The sequence below is a fragment of the Canis lupus genome, chromosome 33, assembly GCF_048164855.1.
Source record: "Canis lupus baileyi chromosome 33, mCanLup2.hap1, whole genome shotgun sequence".
Lineage (NCBI taxonomy): Eukaryota > Metazoa > Chordata > Mammalia > Carnivora > Canidae > Canis > Canis lupus.
Genome location: NC_132870.1, coordinates 17,225,917 through 17,249,221, shown reverse-complemented (window position 1 = coordinate 17,249,221; position 23,305 = coordinate 17,225,917). Strand labels below are relative to the sequence as shown.

Sequence of the window (23,305 nt, the reverse complement as noted above, 5' to 3'; positions counted from 1 at the left end):
TTCCTTTCCATAATGAGGGCACCAGGGTAAACTGAATAATGAAGTACCTGCCCGGACAGAGCTCACCTTCTGCTGGGGGAGGGTGAAAACCAACCAAGAATATACACTATGCTGTCAGACACGATAATGAAGAAACACACAGCAGGTGAAGGAGATTGGAGGAGGGTTCCAGTGAGAACATGGTCAGCCAAACATTCTCCAAGGAGACCTAATGAATTGAGGAAGCCAGCCACGTGCATATCTGAAAACAAGGCTTGTTTGTGTTCACTCTCTTTCATTCCCCAGGAGCCTATGGTGTAAGGTTTTAAACAGAAATGAGCACGTAGCAATAGGCACACATCAGCACCTGTAACTTTGATTTTACTAACTGAATGCAAATAGGTTAGGTTATTTACACACAGAGATCCTATAAAATGCCAAGAATAACCAGAAGTCTCTGCAGGATTGGACTGTTTGGCAGGCATATTTCATCTAAGAAATGAAGAAAGAGACTTAGGTGGAAGTAAGTCACTTCATCTCTCATTGGCTTGTGGCGGTCACTTACTCATCATATAAACCCAAGATGTAGTCACTTCTGAGAGCACAGAAGATACTAGAGACTCCACGGAGACAGCACAAGTAAGTGAAAAGACTTTACAAAGATAAGAAATGAGATAGTGTTCTTTCTTCATCTTAGTGTTTATTTTTATTACTGTCATATTTTTTTTTTTTTATTACTGTCATATTTTACATGTGACTGAGCAACTGATGACATAATTTCACCATGCCACTCATTCGGGTCTCATTCAGAGCCTCTTTGTTAGTGGCCAAGTAGAAATCATACAATAGTCTTTCTTTCTTTCTTTCTTTCTTTCTTTCTTTCTTTCTTTCTTTCTTTCTTTCTTTCTTTCTTTCTTCTTTCTTTCTTTCTTTCTTTCTTTCTTTCTTTCTTTTTCTTTCTTTCTTTCTTTCTTTCTTTCTTTTTCTTTCTTTTTCTTTCTTTCTTTCTTTCTTTCTTTCTTTCTTTCTTTCTTCTTTCTTCTTTCTTCTTTCCTTCCTTCCTTCCTTCCTTCCTTCCTTCCTTCCTTCCTTCCTTCCTTTCCTCTTTCTTTTATTTCTCTTTTTCTGCTAAGGAATTTTCTTTCTAATATTTTCTACCACTTTAAGGCTCATTTTGTTGAAGCGTCTCCATGTTTTGCCAAGAATTGTATTCTATCATCATTTGGTTTCAAAGGTAATTGGAGGCATTTACCACAGGCTAAGAATCTGAGCTCACAGCTCCCAAAGGATATTTCTGTTATTCCTCTTTGAGGCAAGCATTTAAAATGATATTTAGTTGGTTTTTGATGGGAAAAGAGAGATCCTGGCTTGCCAATGTAAAATGAAACATTCAGGGTTTGACTGAAATCAGTATTTTACTCAGGTAACAAAAATGCTTATGTTTCTTTATTGTCCACAACTTACTCCAACCTGGCAACTTTTCCAGAACCAAACTAGACATGCTCAGGGACCCTGTGAAGGAGGGAAATCAACATTCTTTACCACCAACTGTTAGCGAGTAATGCAATGCTGTCATTTAATGTCATAATGTCATAACAACTTCTTATGTAGACAACAGCATCTTGTGTGATTGCTCTTTAAATCCAATTTTTACATTTCAAAACACTACAGTCTATATAATGGGAGTACAAACATTGTACTCTGCTGGTACATCTTGTATAGTTTAAATACTGGTCAAGTTGAGATATAGCAAAGTGCTATCAGCAAATTCACAAGTAATCTTTGTTTTTATACTTCAAACCCACAGGTTATTGTATTACTACTAGGCATATATAAAACTGTATCTGAAATTCTCGAGTATGTTTGATGTTCCTTTAATTTAAGAGTAAGGGCTCACATAGATGAACATTTTTAGGAGTAAAATAAAGATAGTGTTAGGGTTTTTAAGCAAATTGTAAAATGGTTAATATTTAATTCCTTATTTGAACATTTTCTATCCATCAAAATTACTCCCAAAATGCAATTCCTTTTTCAGTTATCTGTTGAAATTTTGAAGGTGTATAACATAGTAAATGAATATTAGCCTCCTTTGCCAGAATTGAGTTTGGATGGTTAGCTCCTTTCTGGCATAGACACTAGCATTTTTGATATTGTGTTTTACTGTGCTCTTACAGCAACATACAGATTAGAATATTAGCTCAGCTAAGATGAAATGGTTTTATTATAGCTTTTTTTTTTTTATCAATGACTGTATTAAAATTGCCTCTGGGATTGAATGCTCCTGTGTTTTGTGGTTGTTAATCAGTTGAGAAGTACCAGGGTTACATAAAATAAAAAGAGCTGCAAGTCAGGAGAAAGGAGGCCTCCAAGACAGAACTTTTCAAACCTATTATTTCCCGTGTAAAAGACTTACTTTATTTTTAAGATTTTACTTATTTATTCATGAGAGGCACACAGCGAGAGGTAGAGACATAAGCAGAGGGAGAAGCAGGCTCCCTGTGGGGAGCTTGAAGAGGGACTCCATCCCAGGACCCTGAGATCACAACCTGAACCAAAGGCCAACTCAACCACTGAGCCACCCAGGCATTCCGAAAGATTTACTTTCTAAATAAGGTTAGCATATAGTAAAAGCTAAATCATCTTTTGTATTTAACGGCTCCATCCATCTGAGTTCAGAGATGAAAGTGTCTATCCAGGGGTTTTATGAATCCTCATTTGTATGTTCTTTGGGAAACTGTGTATCTTATTTTTCAAACACAATTCTCAGTGGGTTTTTTTATTTAGCTGGTGAATCAGGAACCTTATTTTTTTTAAAAGATTTTTAATTTATTTGAGAGAGACAGAGAGAGAGAGAGAGAGAGAGAGAGTGCATGATGAGGAGGGAGGGGCAGAGGGAGAAGGAGAAAGGAAGCAGGAAGCAGGAAGGAGCAGGCCCTGGGGTTTGATCCCATAATCCTGAAATCATGACCTGAGCCAAAGGCAGATGCTTTTTTTTTTTTTTTTTTTTAAGATTTTATTTATTTTTTTGAGAGAAAGAGAGAGAGTACATACATGAGAGACTCTCCGCTGAGCAGGGGGTGGAAGTGAATCCCAGGACCCTGCCAAAATGACCCGAGCTGAAAGTAGATGTTTAACCGACTGAGCCACCCTGGTGCCCTTTGAATGAGAAACTTTAAATGACTTTCTTCAGAGTGGAAGGAAGCCAGTCCTTAGTTTTAGTTGTAAAGGAAAGCGTTAAGCATGATGAGCTTCCCTTTTGATTTCTTGTTCTGTATCATTTAGGGAAATATTTTGCAGTGTTCCCTACATGGGATTCCTAACACAGAGTGACAGTGGAAGGGCTCAGAAAAGAAGCTCCCAGGGAACAGCATGACACTGGAATTTGCCCAGGCCAGTCGAAGCATACTTAGGTCTATCATGCATCTGGGTGCTATTTCTTGTATTACGTGGAGTTGGGATCTAATTCTGTATAGTTTTCATCTCCGTCTCACTCTGGTCCCATTATGTCCCCACCGTAATGGTATGTCTGTCCTACATCTGAGGTTATGTTCTGAGATACCATGCACCCCTGTATGTCTGGTCCTGAACAAAGATCACATTAGCCTAATTACAAGTTTGTTTTTGTTTTTTTTTTGTTTGTTTGTTTTTAATATAAGTCTTGCACTCTGGTAGGTCAAGTCCTCTCCTGTTTATTAATTTGTCTTGGCTATTTCAGTCCTTAGCATTTCCATTTGAAATTTAGGCTCAGGTTTATCCCCAGACTCTCTTGAATTTTAAATATAAATGATAATTTTGATGGCAAATAAGGACAGTTTTGTCTCTTCCTTTCCATTCCTTATGTAGATTGTTTATTGTCTCAAATTACTGAGTTAGCTAGGCCATCCAGGACTATGTCGAATGGTAAGGATAATAGTGGGGTTCTCATTCCTGATGTTAAAGAATGGCTCCCCATTTTGTGTGATGTTTGCTCTAAGTTTCTTTGTAGAGACTCTATTTTCTTTTGTGCCTGGTATCTTTCATGAATGTAACTAATTACCAATTCAGTTTCTTTACTGGTTAGTATTAAAAGCAGGCTTTCAGGTTTTTTTTTTAATTATTATTTGATTGTGTTAGTTTACATACATACTTCTCAAAATTTTCCCATTTAAAAATGGGTTCAGATCCAAGGACATAAAGTTATTTGCCATGTTAGCTTATGATTTTTAATCATCTGTTTCATCTGCTGTTATGAACCCTTTTGTGTATAATATTAATTTTTGTGACTTTTCATACATTTTCTTTGTTCCCAGTTTTACTAGAGGTTTACAATTTGACCTTTTATAAAAGCCTGCCAGGCCCTAGTTTCAAGCAGTGCATGCCTATACAGTCTCCCATTTGTGTGGGAGATTTTATTCTCTTATCTTTTCTGAAGGAGCTACCCTCCTGGATGGCCACTGGCTCTCAGAATTCGGGGTCCCGCATGCTTACTGCATTTGGTTTCTGTTCACTTTGGTCCAGGCAAAATTTTTCTTGCTTTTAATCCTCACCATTTATTTTTCTTTTTATATTTGATTTTTTTAATTTTTATGTGCTTTCAGGAGGATGGGTTTATCAAAGGACACATGCTTGAGAATTTAAGTCCCATCAACTTACAGAGAGCTGGACTTTAACCTTGACTGCAGTGGGAACCATCTTTCCCTGTCTTTGTCTCTCCTTCTCTCCCTTTTTATTCTTCTTGCATTTCTTTCTGAACATATACTATGTGAGAAGCACTGCATTGGTACTTTACATACAATATCTTCATTACCATGTTACAGGTGAGGAAACTAAAGTGAGGGATGGGTGACTTGCCCAAGGCCATTTAGATAGTAAGTGGTAGGGGTGACCCCACAATCACACATTCCTTTCACCACTGATCTGCTCTGCCCTTGAACTTGTTCCTCACTGCATCTCTCAGTGGGAGTGGGATATGTCTTACTTTCATCCTTTTAACTCTTCATCTTCACGAAATAAAAGCTTTAACAAAGTAAGGTTATTGGACCAGAAATACACCACTAATGCCTGAAGAAGAAAAAAAAATGTACTGTCCTCTATAGTTATCATTAGCTTATATTGTAAACTTATCAGTTTTCACCATACAAACATTTACATGGAATTTCTTCTGTTAGTTTTTATACAAAAGCTTTATAAAATATAGAAAAGATTTTAATAATCTGTAAACGTTTCCAATTGAATTTACGTTTACTTATTTTTCACATCACACAAATGTGCACATACACCCTGAAAAACAAAAGTCTTTGAATTTAGAATTTTGTAGCCATAAAAATCAAGAAACTAGACTTTTTTGACCAGTAGAAAATATAATTATGCAAGTAACTAGAGGAATGTGTTGTGGAAGTACAGCTTCATTAATGAGTTAAGACTGTTGAAAGGATGTTCTAAAAGGAAAGATAAGCATTTGTCAGATGTTCATGGACCTGTGCCAAATCTTAGATTTAAAGACATATTTGCAGAGAACTATAGATAGCTGCCAACTTATGCTAAAGATTTTTTAACGTCTTCTTTACTTGAGTTAAATACAACATAAAATGGCATGTTTTTGCAAATGAACAACAAATAATCCTTGTGTTTTTGTGCAGAATTAGGAGGTGGACATTGATCTTTACATGGCATTTGACCAAATGAGAAAAGGTTATATGTTTAATTTTTAATATTGATCATAATGGATGTATATGACTCTATATAATTCATATAATGTTTGTAAGGAAAATACATATATCTTTGTTGCTGAGGAAAAATTGACCTATGACAGCAAAAATCAATAAAAACAAGCTGTGTAAAATATTCTCCAAATAAAAACTGCAACCAAGAATGACACTTTTTCCACTCTGAAGGCTTTTTTTGTTCTTTTGAAATTTAAAACAGATAGATCAAGTAATTGTAATAATTATGCTTTTTATTTCCTAGATAAGAACATTCCCTTTATTATTCATATTAAATAATCAAAAAAATTTCCTTTTTGCAGAAGGAAGCTTGCTACTTTACATTTTTTATTGACTATTTACATACTCTCAGATTTTTCTCACTATTTATTTCTAAGTTCAACATTAAGCTTCATGTAGTCCTAACCCCAAATTTGAACTCCTTCTATTCATATTTCTCCCCCAAAGAATTGAGGGCTATAAATCTTGGAATTTTCATTAGTTCCCTCTAGTAAATTCTTCCCTCTACAGAAAGCACTCCCTCACATATTGACGTGTGTGGCATGTGTCATGTTTCATGTGGGTGCAGACTGGTCTTGCTAACAGGAGTGAAATGGGGCATGGGATGCTTAGGGTGACTCTTTTTCTAGCGAGGAGTCCCACCTCCACCCACAACATCTGGATGGGGGAAAACTAAGGCCCAGAGAAATGGATTCACCAGAAATCACCATCATCATAATTTTCTGGATCTTCAGAAAAGCAGATCTAGATAGGCAATCAGATAGTTCTTTGCGGTGGTCTATAGAGGGACACTGTGAATGCATGAAGTTGGCAATGTAGATATTTATGGTTTGTGCATGACCTTTTTTATGTTATATGATTTCAGGTAGAATTTTGATTTGAGACTTCAGCCCAACTTTTCTTTCTGCTAATATTCTATTAATATCCTTGAAATTAGCAGAGAATGAACTATTTAAGCTTACCACTTAAAATAAATACTATCTATGACTTCTATTCATGTAATTGCTATGATTATTATTTATTTTTAGTGTACTGTATTCACAGTGTTTATTCTTGACCATAGAATGAATTCAAAGTTATTACTGTCAATAGCTAATGATTATTAAGTGCTTAGCATTGTGTTAAATGCTTTACATGTATTACCTCATGAAATCTACAAATCCATATGAGTATTTCTATTTACAAAATGTGGACTTCGAAATTCAGAGAGATATTGTTCACTAGTCCAGAGGAAAATAGTAAGTAGAAGAGCTGAATTTCAAATGAATGTGTTTCTTTCTCAGTTGCCTGATCATTATAAAATTAGAATATATTCTACTAGTAGTGCTTAAGATCACTAATTGTTTATAAACAATGAAAATGAGAGGATACAAATCACAGAAAACTCAAAAAATTATAAAGACCTGACCTACATCTACCCAATGTAGCCAGTAGCCAGAGCAAACTCTCTGAAATGCAAGGAGAGTTGCTTGCTTTCTTCCTTGTTCCTCTACAGAAGGAATGGAGAAATAGGCTTACCATTGTCACCTCCCAACTACGGTCACCAAGATGGGGTATGTTTGTATGGTGCTAGCAAACTCATGAAACCCGACAACATGGAAAAGAAAGCAATGTTTCCCTAAGCCTTTGATTCCTAGAGGGAAATGCCACGGGTGACAGAGGGGAGGGTGTGGCCAGCTCAGGTTGGCAAAGCTGGCTCACATTCCTCTTGCATGTACCCTGTTCTTGAAATCCTTATCCAGCTGTCCTCACAAACTCAGCTGTGTCACCAAAGCAAACAACAAACCAAATGTCAAATTACAAGTGAGTAAAGGCAGGACAAAAACAGCTTCAAATGGAAAGTTTTGGACTCTATCCTCTGATGGTTGGTGTATAGATATCCTCTCACTCGGAATTTTTTTATAAATAGAATTTGAGTTTGGTTATTTCACTGGAATGTTCCAGTTCATTCTTAAAGAGAGCGCCATGATCTTATGTCTGTCAAGTCTTTCTCATATATTATTAGGATAGTAATTTATAATTCAGGTTTTGAAATATCCTCTATTTCCAGTTATCTCAAAAGATGCCATAAAGTTTTCAAAAAGTCCCCAAAGAAAAATGTCAAAACATCTCTAGAGGGCTGTTAAAATAATCTTTCAATTTTTCTTTTTCCAGAATCACATCATGCCAAAATATAAACTCATTTATTTTAATATGAGGGGGAGAGCAGAAATTATTCGTTACATATTTGCTTATTTGGACATAAAGTATGAAGACCACAGAATAGAACAAACTGATTGGCCTGAAGTCAAATCAAGTAAGTGGCACAAATAATAGTTTGTGAAAATGTAGGGGAAATAAACGTCTTTAAAACTTTCTGTCTTTCCTCAGGGAAATGAAAAAAAGAGAAGTTTTTAAATCTCATGTAGCTTTGCATTAAGAAGCAGCGGTTCAGGCAAGTTAAATAAATGCTCCATGGCCCAGAAATGTTCATATCCAAGGTGAAAACACAGACTTCGCAGAAAGAGTATATAAAAACTATGAAGCTTTGTCAGAAGAGCTGAAATAGGGAATACCGAAGTCTGTATTCTTGACAACTCAAATTGGATGGGCTTACTACAGATACTACAGTCTTCTCACAAGGGGTCAGATATGCTGCTCTAACAGAAAACCAAACTCAAGATGGCTTAAATTACACAGAAATTATATCACATAATATAACATATATAATATAATGAAAATCCAGAAATAGGACAGCTTTTAAGAGATGACTTTATTCATTTTTCTTCCTCTGTTGGCAGTATCATGAGGTTAATAGCAATAGGTTTGCTGCAGTCCCAGCCCCATAGCCTTGAACAGTCATATCGAGAGGCATATGAGAAAGAGAGAAAGGGCACTGCTTCTTTAAGCATTCCCAAAAGAATGAAGAAAAATTTCCAGAAGACCTTGGCAAACTTGGCATGTCTCACTGGCTCAGACTGGGTCGCATGTCCATTTCTGAACCAGTCACTAACCAAGCAGATGGGAAGAACCTTGAACCATCTAGTCTACCTCGGAAGTTGGGGTCAGAATCAATTTTCATGAAGTATGTGACTATTCAAAAGAAGGGCGAATACATGCACAAAACTGTGTTGTTCAATCAGAGGGAAGAGCAAATTGACAAGCTGGGCAGGCAATCCAATGAAACCATGCTAGTTAGCATTCAGGACAAAGGGGAAGAATTAGAAATACTACATTAAAAAGTGTGTGGCTCTCAGGAAGTTGTAAGTCATCATGTAGGTGTTATTATTTATTTTATTTTTATTTTATTTTTTTAAATCTTTTTTTAAAGATTTATTTATTTATTTATTTATTTATTTATTTATTTATTTATTATTTATTTATTTATGATAGACAGAGAGAGAGAGAAAGAAGCAGAGACACAGGAGGAGGGAGAAGCAGGCTCCATGCCTGGATCCTGGGACTCCAGGATCGTGCCCTGGGCCAAAGGCGGGCGCTAAACCGCTGAGCCACCCAGGGATCCCCTTATTATTTTTTTAGAATGAAAAAAGGATAGATGAGCCAATTCTTTTGTTCATCAGGTCTGCCTAGAAAAACTATTAATAATATGTCTAAAATTCACATTTTTGTGTTAGGATTGTTACAAATTTGCATAAAATGAAGTTGAAGCAAACAACTATTGAGTATCTGAAGACTTTTGGATACCTGGTAGATTTCATTTAATATCTTTAGCATGCTCTCATGGGATGTGATTCTGTTTCTATTTTATAGCTGGGATAACTATTGCACGCGGAATTTATGTAATTTTTCCAGGTTCACAGTCCTAGCAAGGTGGAACTGTTTTTCAAACACAGGTCAATTTCATGTTATTTGCCCTAGATAATGCCAATAACAATAACACCATGATAACTGGTATATTAACAACACATATCTCCAAATGCCTTTTGAAACATGAGTTCCTTAAAAATAATTACCCCTGTAGCCACTCTTTTTCTTACCAGAGAACTCTTCCCTGCTGGGGTTGAACATCTTATTTCCTGCTCTCATGGAACTTTCTCAGTAATATCCTAACTTTTCCCTGGCTGTCAGAATTTGTACCTGGGATTTTTAATTCTGTGGACATAAAATAGGTGAAATTTATCCATCAATTGTTAAGATGGATAGCAAGCTGCAGAGATATCACATAACAAATTCTGCCTTTTGGTTTTTAGATGTAAGTTCTTTGAGTGCCTCATACCCTATTCTATCTTTGACTTTTCATTATGTTATTGAAAAATGAAATTGCTGTATTTTCTTAATATTTTCATAGATTTTTAGAGTAGAAAGGGATCTTAAAGTTCATGATAGGAAAACCATCATATAGGAGAAACTATATGTATATAGTTTTAAGTGCTTTAATAGACACCAACACAAGTGGAATTTAAACAAAATGGATGGCCATTTGAGAGGGGAAAGAGAGAGAGAGGGAAGCAAATCATGAGAGACTCTTAACGATAGGGAAGAAACTAAAGGTTGATGAAGGGCCATGGGTAGAGAATGAGCTAGATGAGTGCTGGGTATTAAGGAGGGCACTTGTTGTAATGGGCACTGGGTGTTGTATGTAAATGATCAACCACTGAACTCTACTTCTGAACCAATATTGAACTGTATGTCAACTAAGTAGAATTTAAATTAAAAACAAAACAGACACCCAACACAAAAATGGACTAAAGAGGATAGAAATGATTTCTTTTGCATAAAAGCCCACGCTGATGTGGAGGTTCTGCTCCATGAAGTTGTCAAAGATAAGGCTCCTTCTTTTCTGTTGATCTGCCATCCCTAGTTAGTTGTCTTATTTATATAGCGTGAGCCAGTCCTGTCTCCCTCCACATTCCAGCTCATCAAAAATGTGAGAGGAAGGCACATCTCTTTCTTTCAACTGCATGACCAGAAGGTTTTACACTTCACTTCTGCTTATAGCCCTTTGGCAAGAACGTATTCATATGGTCACACATATCCTGCAAAGGAAGCCAGGAAATGTTGACTTTAATGCTTTGAGAAAAAAGGAAAGAATAGAAGTTGAAAAGCAGTTTATTACAGATTTTAGCTAGCTTCATCTCCTATCTGACTTAGAAATGTTCTCTGGTGTTTGAGACCCTCTATGACCTTCCCTCTGTGATAACTTCAAATATCACTGGATATTTCTATTAAAAAGTTCTTCCAGGTCAAACCTGGTGGACCCTGCACAGGTGTGGACATTTTTTTCTCTTTTCAAATAACATTAAATACTTTTTAAAAAGGCAAAGCCCTCTAAGGACAAGGAAATAAAGTTTGAATGAGATAGCACAAAATTTTCAAAGCTGGAAAACAGGTCAAAGAATGGTAAGGTGATTTAGTAGGTCGGTGATGCCCAAATATAAGCCTGGTAGAGGAGAATACAAGCTGAATCACATCAGGCACTTCCCAAAAGACTCAGGAATTGGTAGCAACAGAGAACTCTAAAAGCTGAACTGACAGAAGGTTGACTGGAAGATTGTGAAGCAGCCACATTGAACATGAGATCCCGTCCCCACCCTGGAAGAAGCATAGAAATTACTCTCAAGGGAGGATGGACCAGAGGACTGTAGGGCAGCAAACATTTCTGCAGACACAATATAGGTAGGATTCAGGGGAAGTCTAGAAACTAAATCGTGAGACCCAAAGCCCTTATCCCCGCTCCACAATCAGAATACTGCAACCAGACAAGTATACCTCTGGCAGGAAGAGTTCTCTCTGGGGAAGATGACCAGCCCAAGAGAAATGTCTAACAGACACTGAACAGGTGGGAGTCTCAGTGACATGGCCCAGCCCAATCTGTTTGCAGGCCTTTCCCATGTACATTGAGATTGCAATTAGCTTTTATTCCTTTCGCTTATTTAAAACAGGAATGGCAAACCAGAAATTATTAGATATTTGTGAGAAGGCCTCCAGGGTAAAACAGACATAAACAAAGAAACAGAAGGGGGGAAAAATCACCTGAAGGCATCAGGATGATGTAGCAAGAAAAAATTTCAAAAATATAAAACCTTCAGAGACAAAATATCTATATATTCTGAACAACTATGATATAAAAAGGAACACTCAGAGACAAAAAGGGTTTTAAAATTAAAAATCTGATATAGACAAAAATAAATCAGTTTTTAAAGAATGATAAAAAAATAAAGAACTCCTCCACAAAGTACAGTAGGAAAAAGAAAGAAAAAAATAAGAGAAAAAAGATCAGAAAAATTGAGACTCAGTAAGCTTAGGATATCCAATGTCTCAGTAAAATTCTTGGAAGAAAGGAGGAAAACTTTTAGAAGAATCTTCATTACACAAAATTAAAATCTATCTCCTCATGGCTTTCATACATTGGTCTTGGACTTATCATTTTAATCTGTAGAAAACAGATTATTCCTTCTTTCACATCCAATTATTTGAAGAAATTCTGTATCTTTAAAATATCATGGAGAAAAAGCCACTGCTGTGTAGACAGTTCAATGATAATACTCTGAGTGAAGATAAAGGTCACTGGCTAAATACAGAACTGAGTTCAGTTAACTCATGCATCCATCCCTTTAGCTATCAACTTTTGAACTTCCCTGATTGTTTCTCTGATCATCGTTGTGAATATCAGTTCAAACTTCCCAGCCTTGACTCTGCCTTTTGATTTAGATACTGTTTCCCACGGACTATATGGGACCTGCAAGATATAGGTCCAAGGGACAACTCTCTTCTCTTCCTTGAATGATCCATTTGTATCCATTGGTTTGGATTTCCTCCCCCCACCACCCTCCAAGAAGGACAAGTTTCTGTTAAGACATATGTCTGCCATTTAATGTGTGGTATCTGTGGGGAAACACAATGTCCCAGGCATGGAAATAGTGCAGAGCACAGTGGACCTCCGTTCCCAGCATAGGTCCAGATACTACCCAAAGACATTTTACCAAGATCACAGGGGTTATTTTGGCAGCTGGATCACACAGCCTTGTATTCAGCATCACTAAATTCCTTAAAGGCGTTTGACAGGTGCTCCTGTTCAGTTACATCTCCAATGACCCCGAGGTTATTGATTTTTTCTGGAACCAAATGAAGGACTTGGCATTTGTCTTCTTAAATTTCTTCTTGTTATATGCAGCCCAATATTCTAACTGTTGGCAATTATCCTAAGCCTGGCTCAAATGCTGCCAGTAAGCTGAAAGCTTACCATCTCACAGGAAAACACATTCCATCATCAATCGTTCCAATGCTAAAAAATTATTCTTCCTCTTGAATTAATATCTACCCCCTTTAAAAGTACCTTGTAGTTGTAGTTCTGCATTTTAGAGATAATCAGAAGAAGTAAAATTGTTCATCCATTTGATAGCTGTACCATATTTGAAGATGGCTATTAAATTTGTTTTGTCTTTGTTTGGTCTCCCCCAGGAAAGAGTGCCAAGTTCTTCAGTGAATCTTCAGAAAATGTGGTTTTCAGACCCTTCTCTAACTTGGATACTATCCTCTGGGTTTGCTCTGATTTTTAATGTATTCTCAGCACATGGCTCTTAGATCTAGCAAAACAGCTGAGCAAAGATCCCAATTGAACTCAGTTTGAATTTCGCCTCTACCAGCTATGCGACCTGGGCTATTTACATAACTTCTCTTCACCTCACTTCCTCATTTATAAAATGAGATAATAGTTAATACTTACTTCATAGAGTAGTTGTAAGTATTAGAAAACCTAATGGGTATGTTAAATATTCAGTACACTGCCTAGCATAAAGGAGGCATCCCTCAAAATGTTAGACATGTTAATTCCCAGTCCCATACTTTGCTTCAAATAAAGCATCGCACTTTGTGTCGACTTTATTTGGGACTCTGTTTTGCTCACTGCAGTATCTCCGGTGCATAGAATATCTCTCTTGTGAATAAATAAATAAAATCTTTTTTAAAAAGAAAGAAAACAAAGTAGGATCGACAGATAAAATATTAATACATCTGCTATGAGTCTGCCCTGTATTTGCACAAGTTGCTTGCTGCCTTACCACATACCTCATATAGTCCCTCATCAAAATAAGAATTTGACTAAATTCCTTACATAACTCAATATTTAAATCAGACTTTCCATTTCCTCAGACTATGTTTTTAAGTATTTACTTATTTTTAAAAAATGTTTATTTGAGAGTCAGAGGACACAAGCAGGGGAGAGGAGCAGAGGGAGAGGGAGAAGCAAACTCCCCGCTGAGCAGGAAGCCCAATGTGGCGCTTGATCCCAGGACCCGGAGATCATGACCTGAGCTGAAGGCAGATGCTTAACCAACTGAACCACCCAGGTGCCCCAGACTATGGTTTTAAAGAATAATTAATGTTATTGCTGATCAAAGGTACAAAAATTAATGAAGCTTTAAAAGAAAGGTTTTTTAAAAGGTTAAGTAGTAAGTATATGTAAATCTATGATACTAAACACAGTTTAATATGTAGTATCACTATAAACCTGCGTTTCAGACCTGGTGCTGCCACTAACTCTGTAGCAGGTCTTCTAACTCTTTTTTAAAAAAATTTATAAAGATTCCACTAGAGGGTGCCTACTGTCCCTTTTAGAACAAATATTCAAGAATTCTGTAACTTTAAAATCATGATTTGTTTCCATAATTATCAGTAAAAATGGAAGTAGTATTACTTGATTTTGTTATAGAGGTTGATTTTCTTGCTTATTTTATTTTAAGCTCTTCCATTTGGTAAAATCCCCATTTTGGAAGTCGATGGACTTAACCTTCACCAGAGCCTAGCAATAGCAAGATACATGACCAAAAACACAGGTAATATGTTTATTGTGTTAAAGAGTTTTGATAACTGAAGAAAATATATGACATATATTCACTGTTCATTCAACAACTTTATTGCCAAACACTACAGCATAAAGAATGAAACAAAAGACACAAAATTTTGTTACACGGATTACACACGGATTGTGGCACTTCTACTTACAGGAATCTCATGTAGCTGAACAACGAGCAACAAAGCCCTTAACAAACTTGCAGGGAAAGATCTGTAGGATATGTGGGGGTGTGTATATTGAGTGGGATATGTAGTTAATAATTTTTATAAAGAAATAATGGAAGAATACAAAAAACCCTAGTAGAATGGTTACTAATATGGTAAAGGAGCACAATCAGATGGGTGGGGGCATGGATGGAAGATAGGCTTCATTGGATACAGTTTTACATTGTTTTGAATTTTTGAGCCATAAGAATATATTGTCTATTAAACAATTAACATTTTAATATAGTCACTTAAATTCAGTGTCTTCCTGGGCATAAAATGGTCTCTATTTTATAGATCTGGCTGGAAAAACAGAATTGGAACAATGTCAAGTTGATGCGATTGTGGACACATTGGATGATTTCATGTCACGCTTTCCTTGGGCAGAGAAAAATCAAGATATAAAAGTAATGTGATCAGTTTGTCATCACAGCTATTAACCGTATCTACTTGCCAGACATTATGTGGGGTGCTTTGAAAAGTTCCTTTTTATATAAGTAAAACAGTTTTAAAATATCAAATTATATTTAAAAATTTAAAACAAAATTCCCTGCTCTTCCTCTTCATATTAACCCCTCCTCAGACATAACCCTCTTTTGATCACTTTTAGCTATTCCTTACAACATGTAAACGTGGCTGTCTTTGATTCATTAATTTTAGACAGTTTCTCTGGGCTTCTTATTATAGTAATAAGAGATAGTAATAATCGATAAATATCTCTTCTGTAATCATTGTCTCTGCTTCCCTTCTTCCAAACTCCCAATATAATGATATTACAATGTTTTGGCCAAATCAGTATTCAGTTGTTACTTTAGTATGCATAGGCAAATCTCGAACAGAACTGTCAATTGTAGTATACTTTGATTTTCATTTTCTTGCTCAATTTACCTCCTCAAAATCAGTAATTCCCTTTCCTTCATTTGCTTACTCGTTTTTACATTTATTGCTGGACCTTCCCACACCACCCAGGAGGCTGCCAATACAATTTTCCATAAGGTCAATGATGTCAGATTATCTATCACGTCCACTATTTTCTTGGAGCTATCTGGCTGAGATCCCTCTCTTGCAGACGTGTCTAGGCCTCCTGCAATCTGCCCTCACTGGACTTCCCTTCACTGCCATCCCAGGGATGCCTTCCTCTTAGGGTGGAGTCCTATTTCCTAGATGCCATCCTCTGTCTTTACTTACTTCTTTGCTTATTTGGGGCACATCCTCCAGGATTCCCAAACTTAAAATGAATGCTGGATGACAAGAGGTGTAATGATGATAGCATGGGAATGTCTGTCTCATGCGTCACACTGCCTCAGTCTGGTTTGACCACCCTAAAAACCTAGTGCACAGTTATCATCCTGTAATCTTTATTATCATATTTTTCCTCTTTGTTTTGGTCTCTGTCTTTCCCCAAGAGTCAGACCATGCTTTATAATCCACGATAAAGAACAGGAAAATTAAAAAGTTTACTCAGATCTCTGGGCATGTGGACAGGATTTGTGGATTTTGAGCATCACTAGGCCACTTGTGGAGTATTTCCCAATATTACTATCTCTAGGGACTACAAAGAGTCCCTAGAGAAGACTTCTGATCTTTTGCCTGGAAATAAAGGTGTGGCTGCCAGTGTTTTGGGAAGCAATCAGTGAGGACAGGGCTAAGAGTCTCAAAAGTTAGCATTCAGTATGCATATATTCATTTAATCACCTATTTTGAAGACATTATGGATGACAGCTCCCAATGCTCAGACCATCTATGTCCCCCTCTGTAGTCTGCCCAAGATGGGGAAGAGGCATGTGTCCAGCAGTGTAAACTGAAGAGGGAACTCTTAGGCTAAAATGACTTCTTTCACAGCTTTCCGCTGGTCCTCACATTATCCTCTCCCTTACCTCCTTACTCCCAATTCTAGATATATCCTGCCTTTTCCTGAACCATCTGAGGGTTTTCTGGGGGTGATGTTGGTTTTCCCTCTGCAGATACCTCATCCCCTTGCTTTTACAGCTTCAAATTTTGCTTTCTCTTGTCTCCTTTCCTGTTTTCCACCTCTTTGTGGGTTCCATCTTTTCCAAAGTATGTATTTACTGTGGTTTGGGGATGAAAAAAATTATATATGTGTGTCAAATCCATCTTCTTTATCCAGAATTCTTAATAGACCTTGTTGGTTATGCTCCACTACAGCCCCCTAGTGGTTTTCTGTAGGGCACTCATCACAATCTGTATTTTAAAATGTATTTGTCTTCTCCAGTAGAATGGGTCATGAGGGTAGTAATTACGTCTTACTACTCACTCATGTCCCCACACCTACCACTGTGCCTTTCACTTAGCAGGCGCTAAGTACTTGTTGAATGAGAGACAGCAAGAGCTGATTTTCCAAACACTGTGAGCAGGTGCTGCTCCAGCCCCTTTACACAGGTGGTGTCGGCCAGTCCTCCCAATCCTCTCATGAGATAAGTGCTTTCTTCCATCATGCTTGCTTTGCAGATGAAAAAACTGAGAATCGGAGTGGCTATGGAGTTGCCCAGATTCATGGCCTCATCGCCAAAGCATACTTTTAAATTAGTGACTAATACACAGAGCATCCCTTAGGGAGAGACTCTTATCATTTTTCCAGATGGAGAAATTGAAGTTCACATAGTATAAGTAACTTTCATACGGTTATTTCGCTACTAAGTGGTACACAAGGGATTCAAAGCCAAGCCACTCTGACTCAGACTCCGTGTTCTTAACCACTGGTTGTAACACCACAGAGCCAGAGGCTGGTTGATGTTTTTTTCTTAAGATTTTATTTATTTATTCATGAGAGACAGAAAGAGAGAGAGAGAGAGAGAGAGACAGACAGACAGACAGGCAGAGGGAGAAGCAGACTCCATGCAGGGAGCCTGACGTGGGACTCGATCCTGGGTCTCCAGGATCACGCCCTGGGCCCAAAGCGGAGCTAAACCGCTGAGCCACCCGGGCTGCCCTGGTTGATATTTATGTATGTGCTATAGCTTATATCTGCAAGTTCCAGCACAGAACAAATGGCAGTCTTATCAATTTACTTAAACATATTTATGCTAAATACTACTTATTTAATTAGGAACTTCTGATGTCAGTAGATATTTGGAACATAAAAGTATCCACATTTACTAATTTCTTGATATAAATGTTAAGATGTGACACACACACACACACACAAACATATAAATGACTAACCAGGACAAGTCTAAAAATAAAAGCTCAGCTGTGCTATAGCATTATATTTGCGCTCTGGAGTCACACTGCCAGGCTTGAATTTTGATTTCCTTCTTACTGACTACTTACTTGTCACATGACAATCCATCAACAATTCAAATTCTTTGCAAACTTTGAAGTAGGGATATGATGGAATCTACTTTGAAGTATGTTGGGAGGATTAAATGTTAGAATGAGTCCCTATGATTAGGTAGAAAGTGTTCAATAAATATATAGTATATTAATAACCATTATAACTATTAATATAAGTTATTATATAGTTCACTGTTCATTGTTTTTCCTTTTGTCAGACAAGGCATCTATGTTTTACACATCGTTATAAAGGCAGAAACAAGTAGATACACAATGTCCAATTTAAAGCCTGTTGTTTCATAGGCCAAACACCCTACTGATTGGCAATCTATCAACTTATGGGCTTCCCCTTCTTTATTTTGTACCTTTCTGTGGCTGAGGCTCCATAATAGAAGCTACTTCCCAGAGGAAAATATTCTTTGAATGTTTATGATATGAGTAACATTCTCCCTTTGTATTAGAAAAACAATACTCTTTCATACCACCTACCTCAAAAATTCACAGGACATAATCCAAGCTTATAAATAAATCACATGAAGGGAAGACATGTTGCAGAAATACTGCACTTAGCTACATATTGATTAATAAGCAGGACCTGGCTGATACACAAGGAAAACCCCTCATAGTTCTAGTACATTTCAATGCCTAGGCTGCCGTCGTAGGTCGCCCTGCTGCCACCTTGTGGTCTGGTAAAATTTTCAAAAGCAGAATATTGATACAATGAAGATGGGTGGATAGTGAAAATAATCCTCTTATTGTATGTGCCCTAAAAATCTATCAAACACATATAATTATAAATGTTTTGGTATTGGTTGCTAAAAATTCTACTTCCAATTAAAAAAATAAAGTTTAATTTAGAAGGCAAAATATGTTTGTGGACATTGGTCACCTTGATAATCCTTGAATTTATCACTAGTGTTTTTCTGGTTATTCAAAGTATCTGTTTCAGTTTCCTCATTTAAAGAATGGGGAGGGGAGGATAGAGGATGAGCAGGATCGAATAAATGTCAGTGGCTCATTTCCAATACTAAATGATTTTGGTAGTGTGGATTTAACAATGGTGCTTTGGAGAAATACAATTCCTCTAAAAGTCATTTGATAGAATACTATAGCAATGATTTCTCAGGTTGAAAAAACCTCTTGACTCATAACTCTCTGGAGGAAAGGGAAGAAAATTTCTGAGTCTACCAAGTGTAAGAGTGGCTGCCTAAGATTTATCAGGAAATGCATTTTAAATAGTACACGTCTAGGAAAAAGTATATATAATTACATTTCATCATCTTTATGTTATTTTGGGGAGTATTCTTTCCAATGACTCTTACATACTAATACTTATTTGGTTACTAATTTACATATCATTAGATGAGGTGAATCACTGAGATGGTTCACCAAACATATTGAGAACCTAGGCTAAAAGGAGAAATCAATACAGAGAAAATGTTTTTATTTGGCATCGCGTATGCATAAGCATCTGTGTCCTTGTACCTTAAGTTGTAAAAAACTGTCTAGCAGCTCTATCCTGTTCCATTCAATTCCATTCCACTCCTAGCTATTCTAGGAGAACCAAGTTGGCCATTACCTTTTCAAGGTATGCTGAGCTGGCTTTGGGAAGTGCCACATGATCTGGGCCCATTGACTCTCAGCTCACAAATTATGTCTAAGAGCCAGGAGAACTCACAGTTTTATTTTAGACTATCAGCATATTAACCATAGAGAAAGAACCTTATGAATTTAAGTGGAAAAATATAAAGTCAAAATAATGACAAGCTTCCCAAGTTTCAGTTTGTAAAACCTGACAAATGTATGTAAATATGTAATGATGCTTTTACAAACTGTCCTCTACAAACCTAAGGCATTATGTTGCAGTAATCTCTATTACGTAACTAAGTTATGTAATAGCAGAAAGTAAACCAGCAAGTTGGTGAGGTAGTTATCCACTATCTGACCTGCCCTAATAAGGCTATATTTTATTACAGGTCATTATCATTATTAATAAATTATATGCACATATTTTCTACTATTTTGGCTTACATTTCATATCGAAGATACACACCAGCCAGAATTTTCACATATAAATGAACACTTCTTACCAAGAAAGAGGCCATGAGTAAATTATTTGGTCTTCAGAGATTCAGGGGAAAACACAGACAATTTTTAAAAATGGACATATCTGTTAATTTTTCTCTTCTAAAGATACTTGGTTTATTGTTACCTTATAATGCATCAAAAGGGGGCACCTAGATGATGGTTTTGTAGATGATCCTCAAGGTAGACAAAGCCCATAATAAGGCACAATGTCAAGCCCATAAGAAAAAATCCGTAAGGCCTGAGAGCATAAGGATTCATTATAGATGACTTCTGTTAAGTGTAATGGTGAAGTAAGGCTGCCAAACTGAAGGAACCCAGCTTACAAAGTAAAATTAATTTCTTCACCCTCAGTTATTTCACTTCAGAGAGAGAGGATAATTTTTAAATGTAAAAATATAATGGAATCATTTTTTTCTTAATAAAAATTAAGATAAAAATCATAAAAAAATTTTGTGGGTGAAATAGTCATTATATACAAAGAAACTGTAAGAAGTGATGACAGAAGTATTTATTTTTTAATCCATGAGTAACAAAGGGATGACTAAGTATAAAGAATCAGACCTCAATCTCCATAATGTCATTCATTTGAAAAAAAAAAAAAACACTAAAAACAAAAGAACAACCAAGAACAAACACATAGCTACTTCTCTTTCTGAACTCATATATATGGGAGAATAAAGAAGTAAAAATCTTCAAATCATGTAATTTATTTTTTTCCCCTGTTATCCTTAAAGTGATCTTTTTCTCCCTCTCCTAGGATCAGATGTTTAATGAGCTACTTACATATGATGGACCTCATCTTCTACAAGATTTGGACACATACTTAGGGGAAAAGGAGTGGCTTATTGGTGACTCTGTGAGTATGTTTTACATCGTAAAAAAAAAAAAATACAAGTATACACACATAGACATAAACACACACATAGCCAAAACTCACAAAGACTCATTGAGGAAAAAAAGTTACCCATTGAGAAGGAATAGATTAGATAGCAGAGATAAAAGCTAAACCTCTGTGAATAAACCTGTTTTGGTAGGCTTAACTTTGGAACTATGAATTAAAATATTTTATACAATTATATAAAAACAAAAATATTTTAAAAAGCTAACACTGCAAAGCAAAAGCAAAGCAAACAAACCTATGTTAAACTGATGCATAAAGTGTGTAGAAAAGTACCTATGTACTCTTAATTAGTGAGAGGAACCATTTTAAAAAATATCATTTAAAAAAATCATCATTTGTAAAACACAGTAATTTCACTATACATCTTACTATAAATATTCTCTCAAAAAAATAGAAATCTTATACCATTTTTAGTAGAGACATATATTGGAGATATTGTAGGTTCAGTTCCAGGCCACTGCAATATAGTAAATAGCACATCAAATGATTTTTTTTTCTTTCTCAGTATATATAATAGTTATATGCACACTATACTGTAATCTGTTAAGTGTGCAATGGTATTATGTCTAAAAAACCCAATGTACATATCTTAATTAAAAAATACTTTCTCGCCAAAAAATGTTAACCATCATCTGAGCTTTCAGAGAGTTGTAATCACTGATCACAGATCACCATAATAATGAAAAAATTTGAAATATTGCAAGAATTACAATAATGTGATACAGAGACACAAAGTAAGCAAATGCTGTTGGAAAAATAGTGCAGGTAGATTTGCTCAACAAAGCGTTGCTACAAGCATTTGTAAAAAGTGCAGCATCTGCGATGTGTGATAAAGCAAAACATGACAAAACTAGTGCTTCTGTAATTAGATTGTTGTGGTACTGGGTATAGTCGGATTGTTTTATTAGTATTTCTGATATTAGTATATCTCTACTGTGGGGTAAAGCAATAAGAAAATGTGTAGAGGTCACTGAAGACCAGGATCTTCAGTTGGGAGAAGGAAGCTAGAAAAAGAAGTTCAGTGAAACTAAGTAAACTTTCTATTCCTGAATGTGAACTATATAAAAGATAAGGTCATGATATACTGTGTCTTAGGATAATTAAAAAAAAACATGTTGTATCTCTTTTTCTTGAAACATTGACCAACCCCATTGTCCTGGACACCCCTAGGACCCAGATTCTGGTCTCTAAATATTAAAAGTTATCAGGGCTTCTTGGAGAAATGGCTCATTCTCAACTTGGGACATGAAATCTAAGAAATGAGCTGGAAATACGTTGTCATATCAGAAGCAAATAAATTATCAAAGACAACTGAACTGGGATTGTGTCAAAAAGGACTGAAGAGGCCTCCACTGGCCAATTCAAGCTTCATTGAGAATATTAACAGCAGTGGATTGAAAGAAATAAAAATGAGTGAATCCATGAGGTTATGATGACCACCACCACCAAACACAAACACATACATGCAAATCCTTAAACCAAATAGAGCTTCATTGGTTACTTTTAGAAGATGATATAGAACCAAATTATTACTCTGAAAACTGTTTTTAAAAATGTTGGGAGGTTTGAGTAAAGAATTTACCTTGCCTTTCCTATCTATGCCAATTGTATGTCAAGATAACAAAAAACTGATGTGCAAAGTGTCTTCATAAAAGTACTCCAGTTAGTAAGTAAAAAGGGGAGATTAAAATAAACTAACACCATTTTCCAACACTTAATGGTTGAAATGGATCTAGGCACTGACTAACAATAATTGTTAATATCACCAAAAAACAAAAGTGAGACAACCAGATATTACAGCCCTCCTGATAGAGGAGCACACTGCCACCTATAAAGTACTACGGACAAAAACTCAAATCTAAACATGATTCAATGCTGTGGTAGGTCGGAGTCTGCGCCTTCAAGGAGAGAAGACACAGACTGCTTTGGGCTGCACTCATTCTGTTCATGGTCTGTTGAATCCTTCTGAGTGATACTTGCCACATCTTTATTCTCAATTTACAATCTCACCACATAACCCTGCATTTCCTCCCATTGATTCCCCAATAGACTTTCCTAAAATATCCTTCTCTCTGCCCTATGGAATGAACAATTTCTAAGGACTTGAACTTTACCCCCCCCTCCTTGTTTTCTATTAAGATTCTTCTACAAACTACCTCCTGATGCCATCTCTTAGCACTCTCTTCCTTCCTCAGGGTTCCACACACACTGGTATTTTGTTTGTTCCTCAGACACACATCTCACTCCCACTGAAGAGCCTTTATACTTGCTGTTCCCACTGCCTAGAATGCTTCATATGCAGGCCACTGCCTGTCTGGATCCTGTTCTCATTTAAGCCTTGGCT

The 23,305-nt window shown here is 36.4% G+C and overlaps 1 protein-coding gene across 3 annotated transcripts in view; it reads left to right on the top strand.

Moving 5' to 3' along the window:
• The first annotated feature begins 270 nt into the window (after positions 1-270).
• HPGDS (hematopoietic prostaglandin D synthase) overlaps positions 271-23,305 on the top strand; it is a 59,745-nt gene continuing 36,710 nt past the window's right edge. For all 3 annotated transcript variants that reach the window (XR_012023264.1, XM_072810238.1, XM_072810237.1), the window contains exons 1-5: positions 271-618; positions 7,836-7,977; positions 14,363-14,455; positions 14,976-15,085; positions 20,818-20,916. Coding sequence is in view for 2 of the 3 variants with exons in the window: in XM_072810238.1 (XP_072666339.1) it covers positions 7,845-7,977; positions 14,363-14,455; positions 14,976-15,085; positions 20,818-20,916 (435 nt within the window). In the remaining variant the exon portion in view is untranslated. The remainder of the gene's footprint in view (positions 619-7,835; positions 7,978-14,362; positions 14,456-14,975; positions 15,086-20,817; positions 20,917-23,305) is intronic.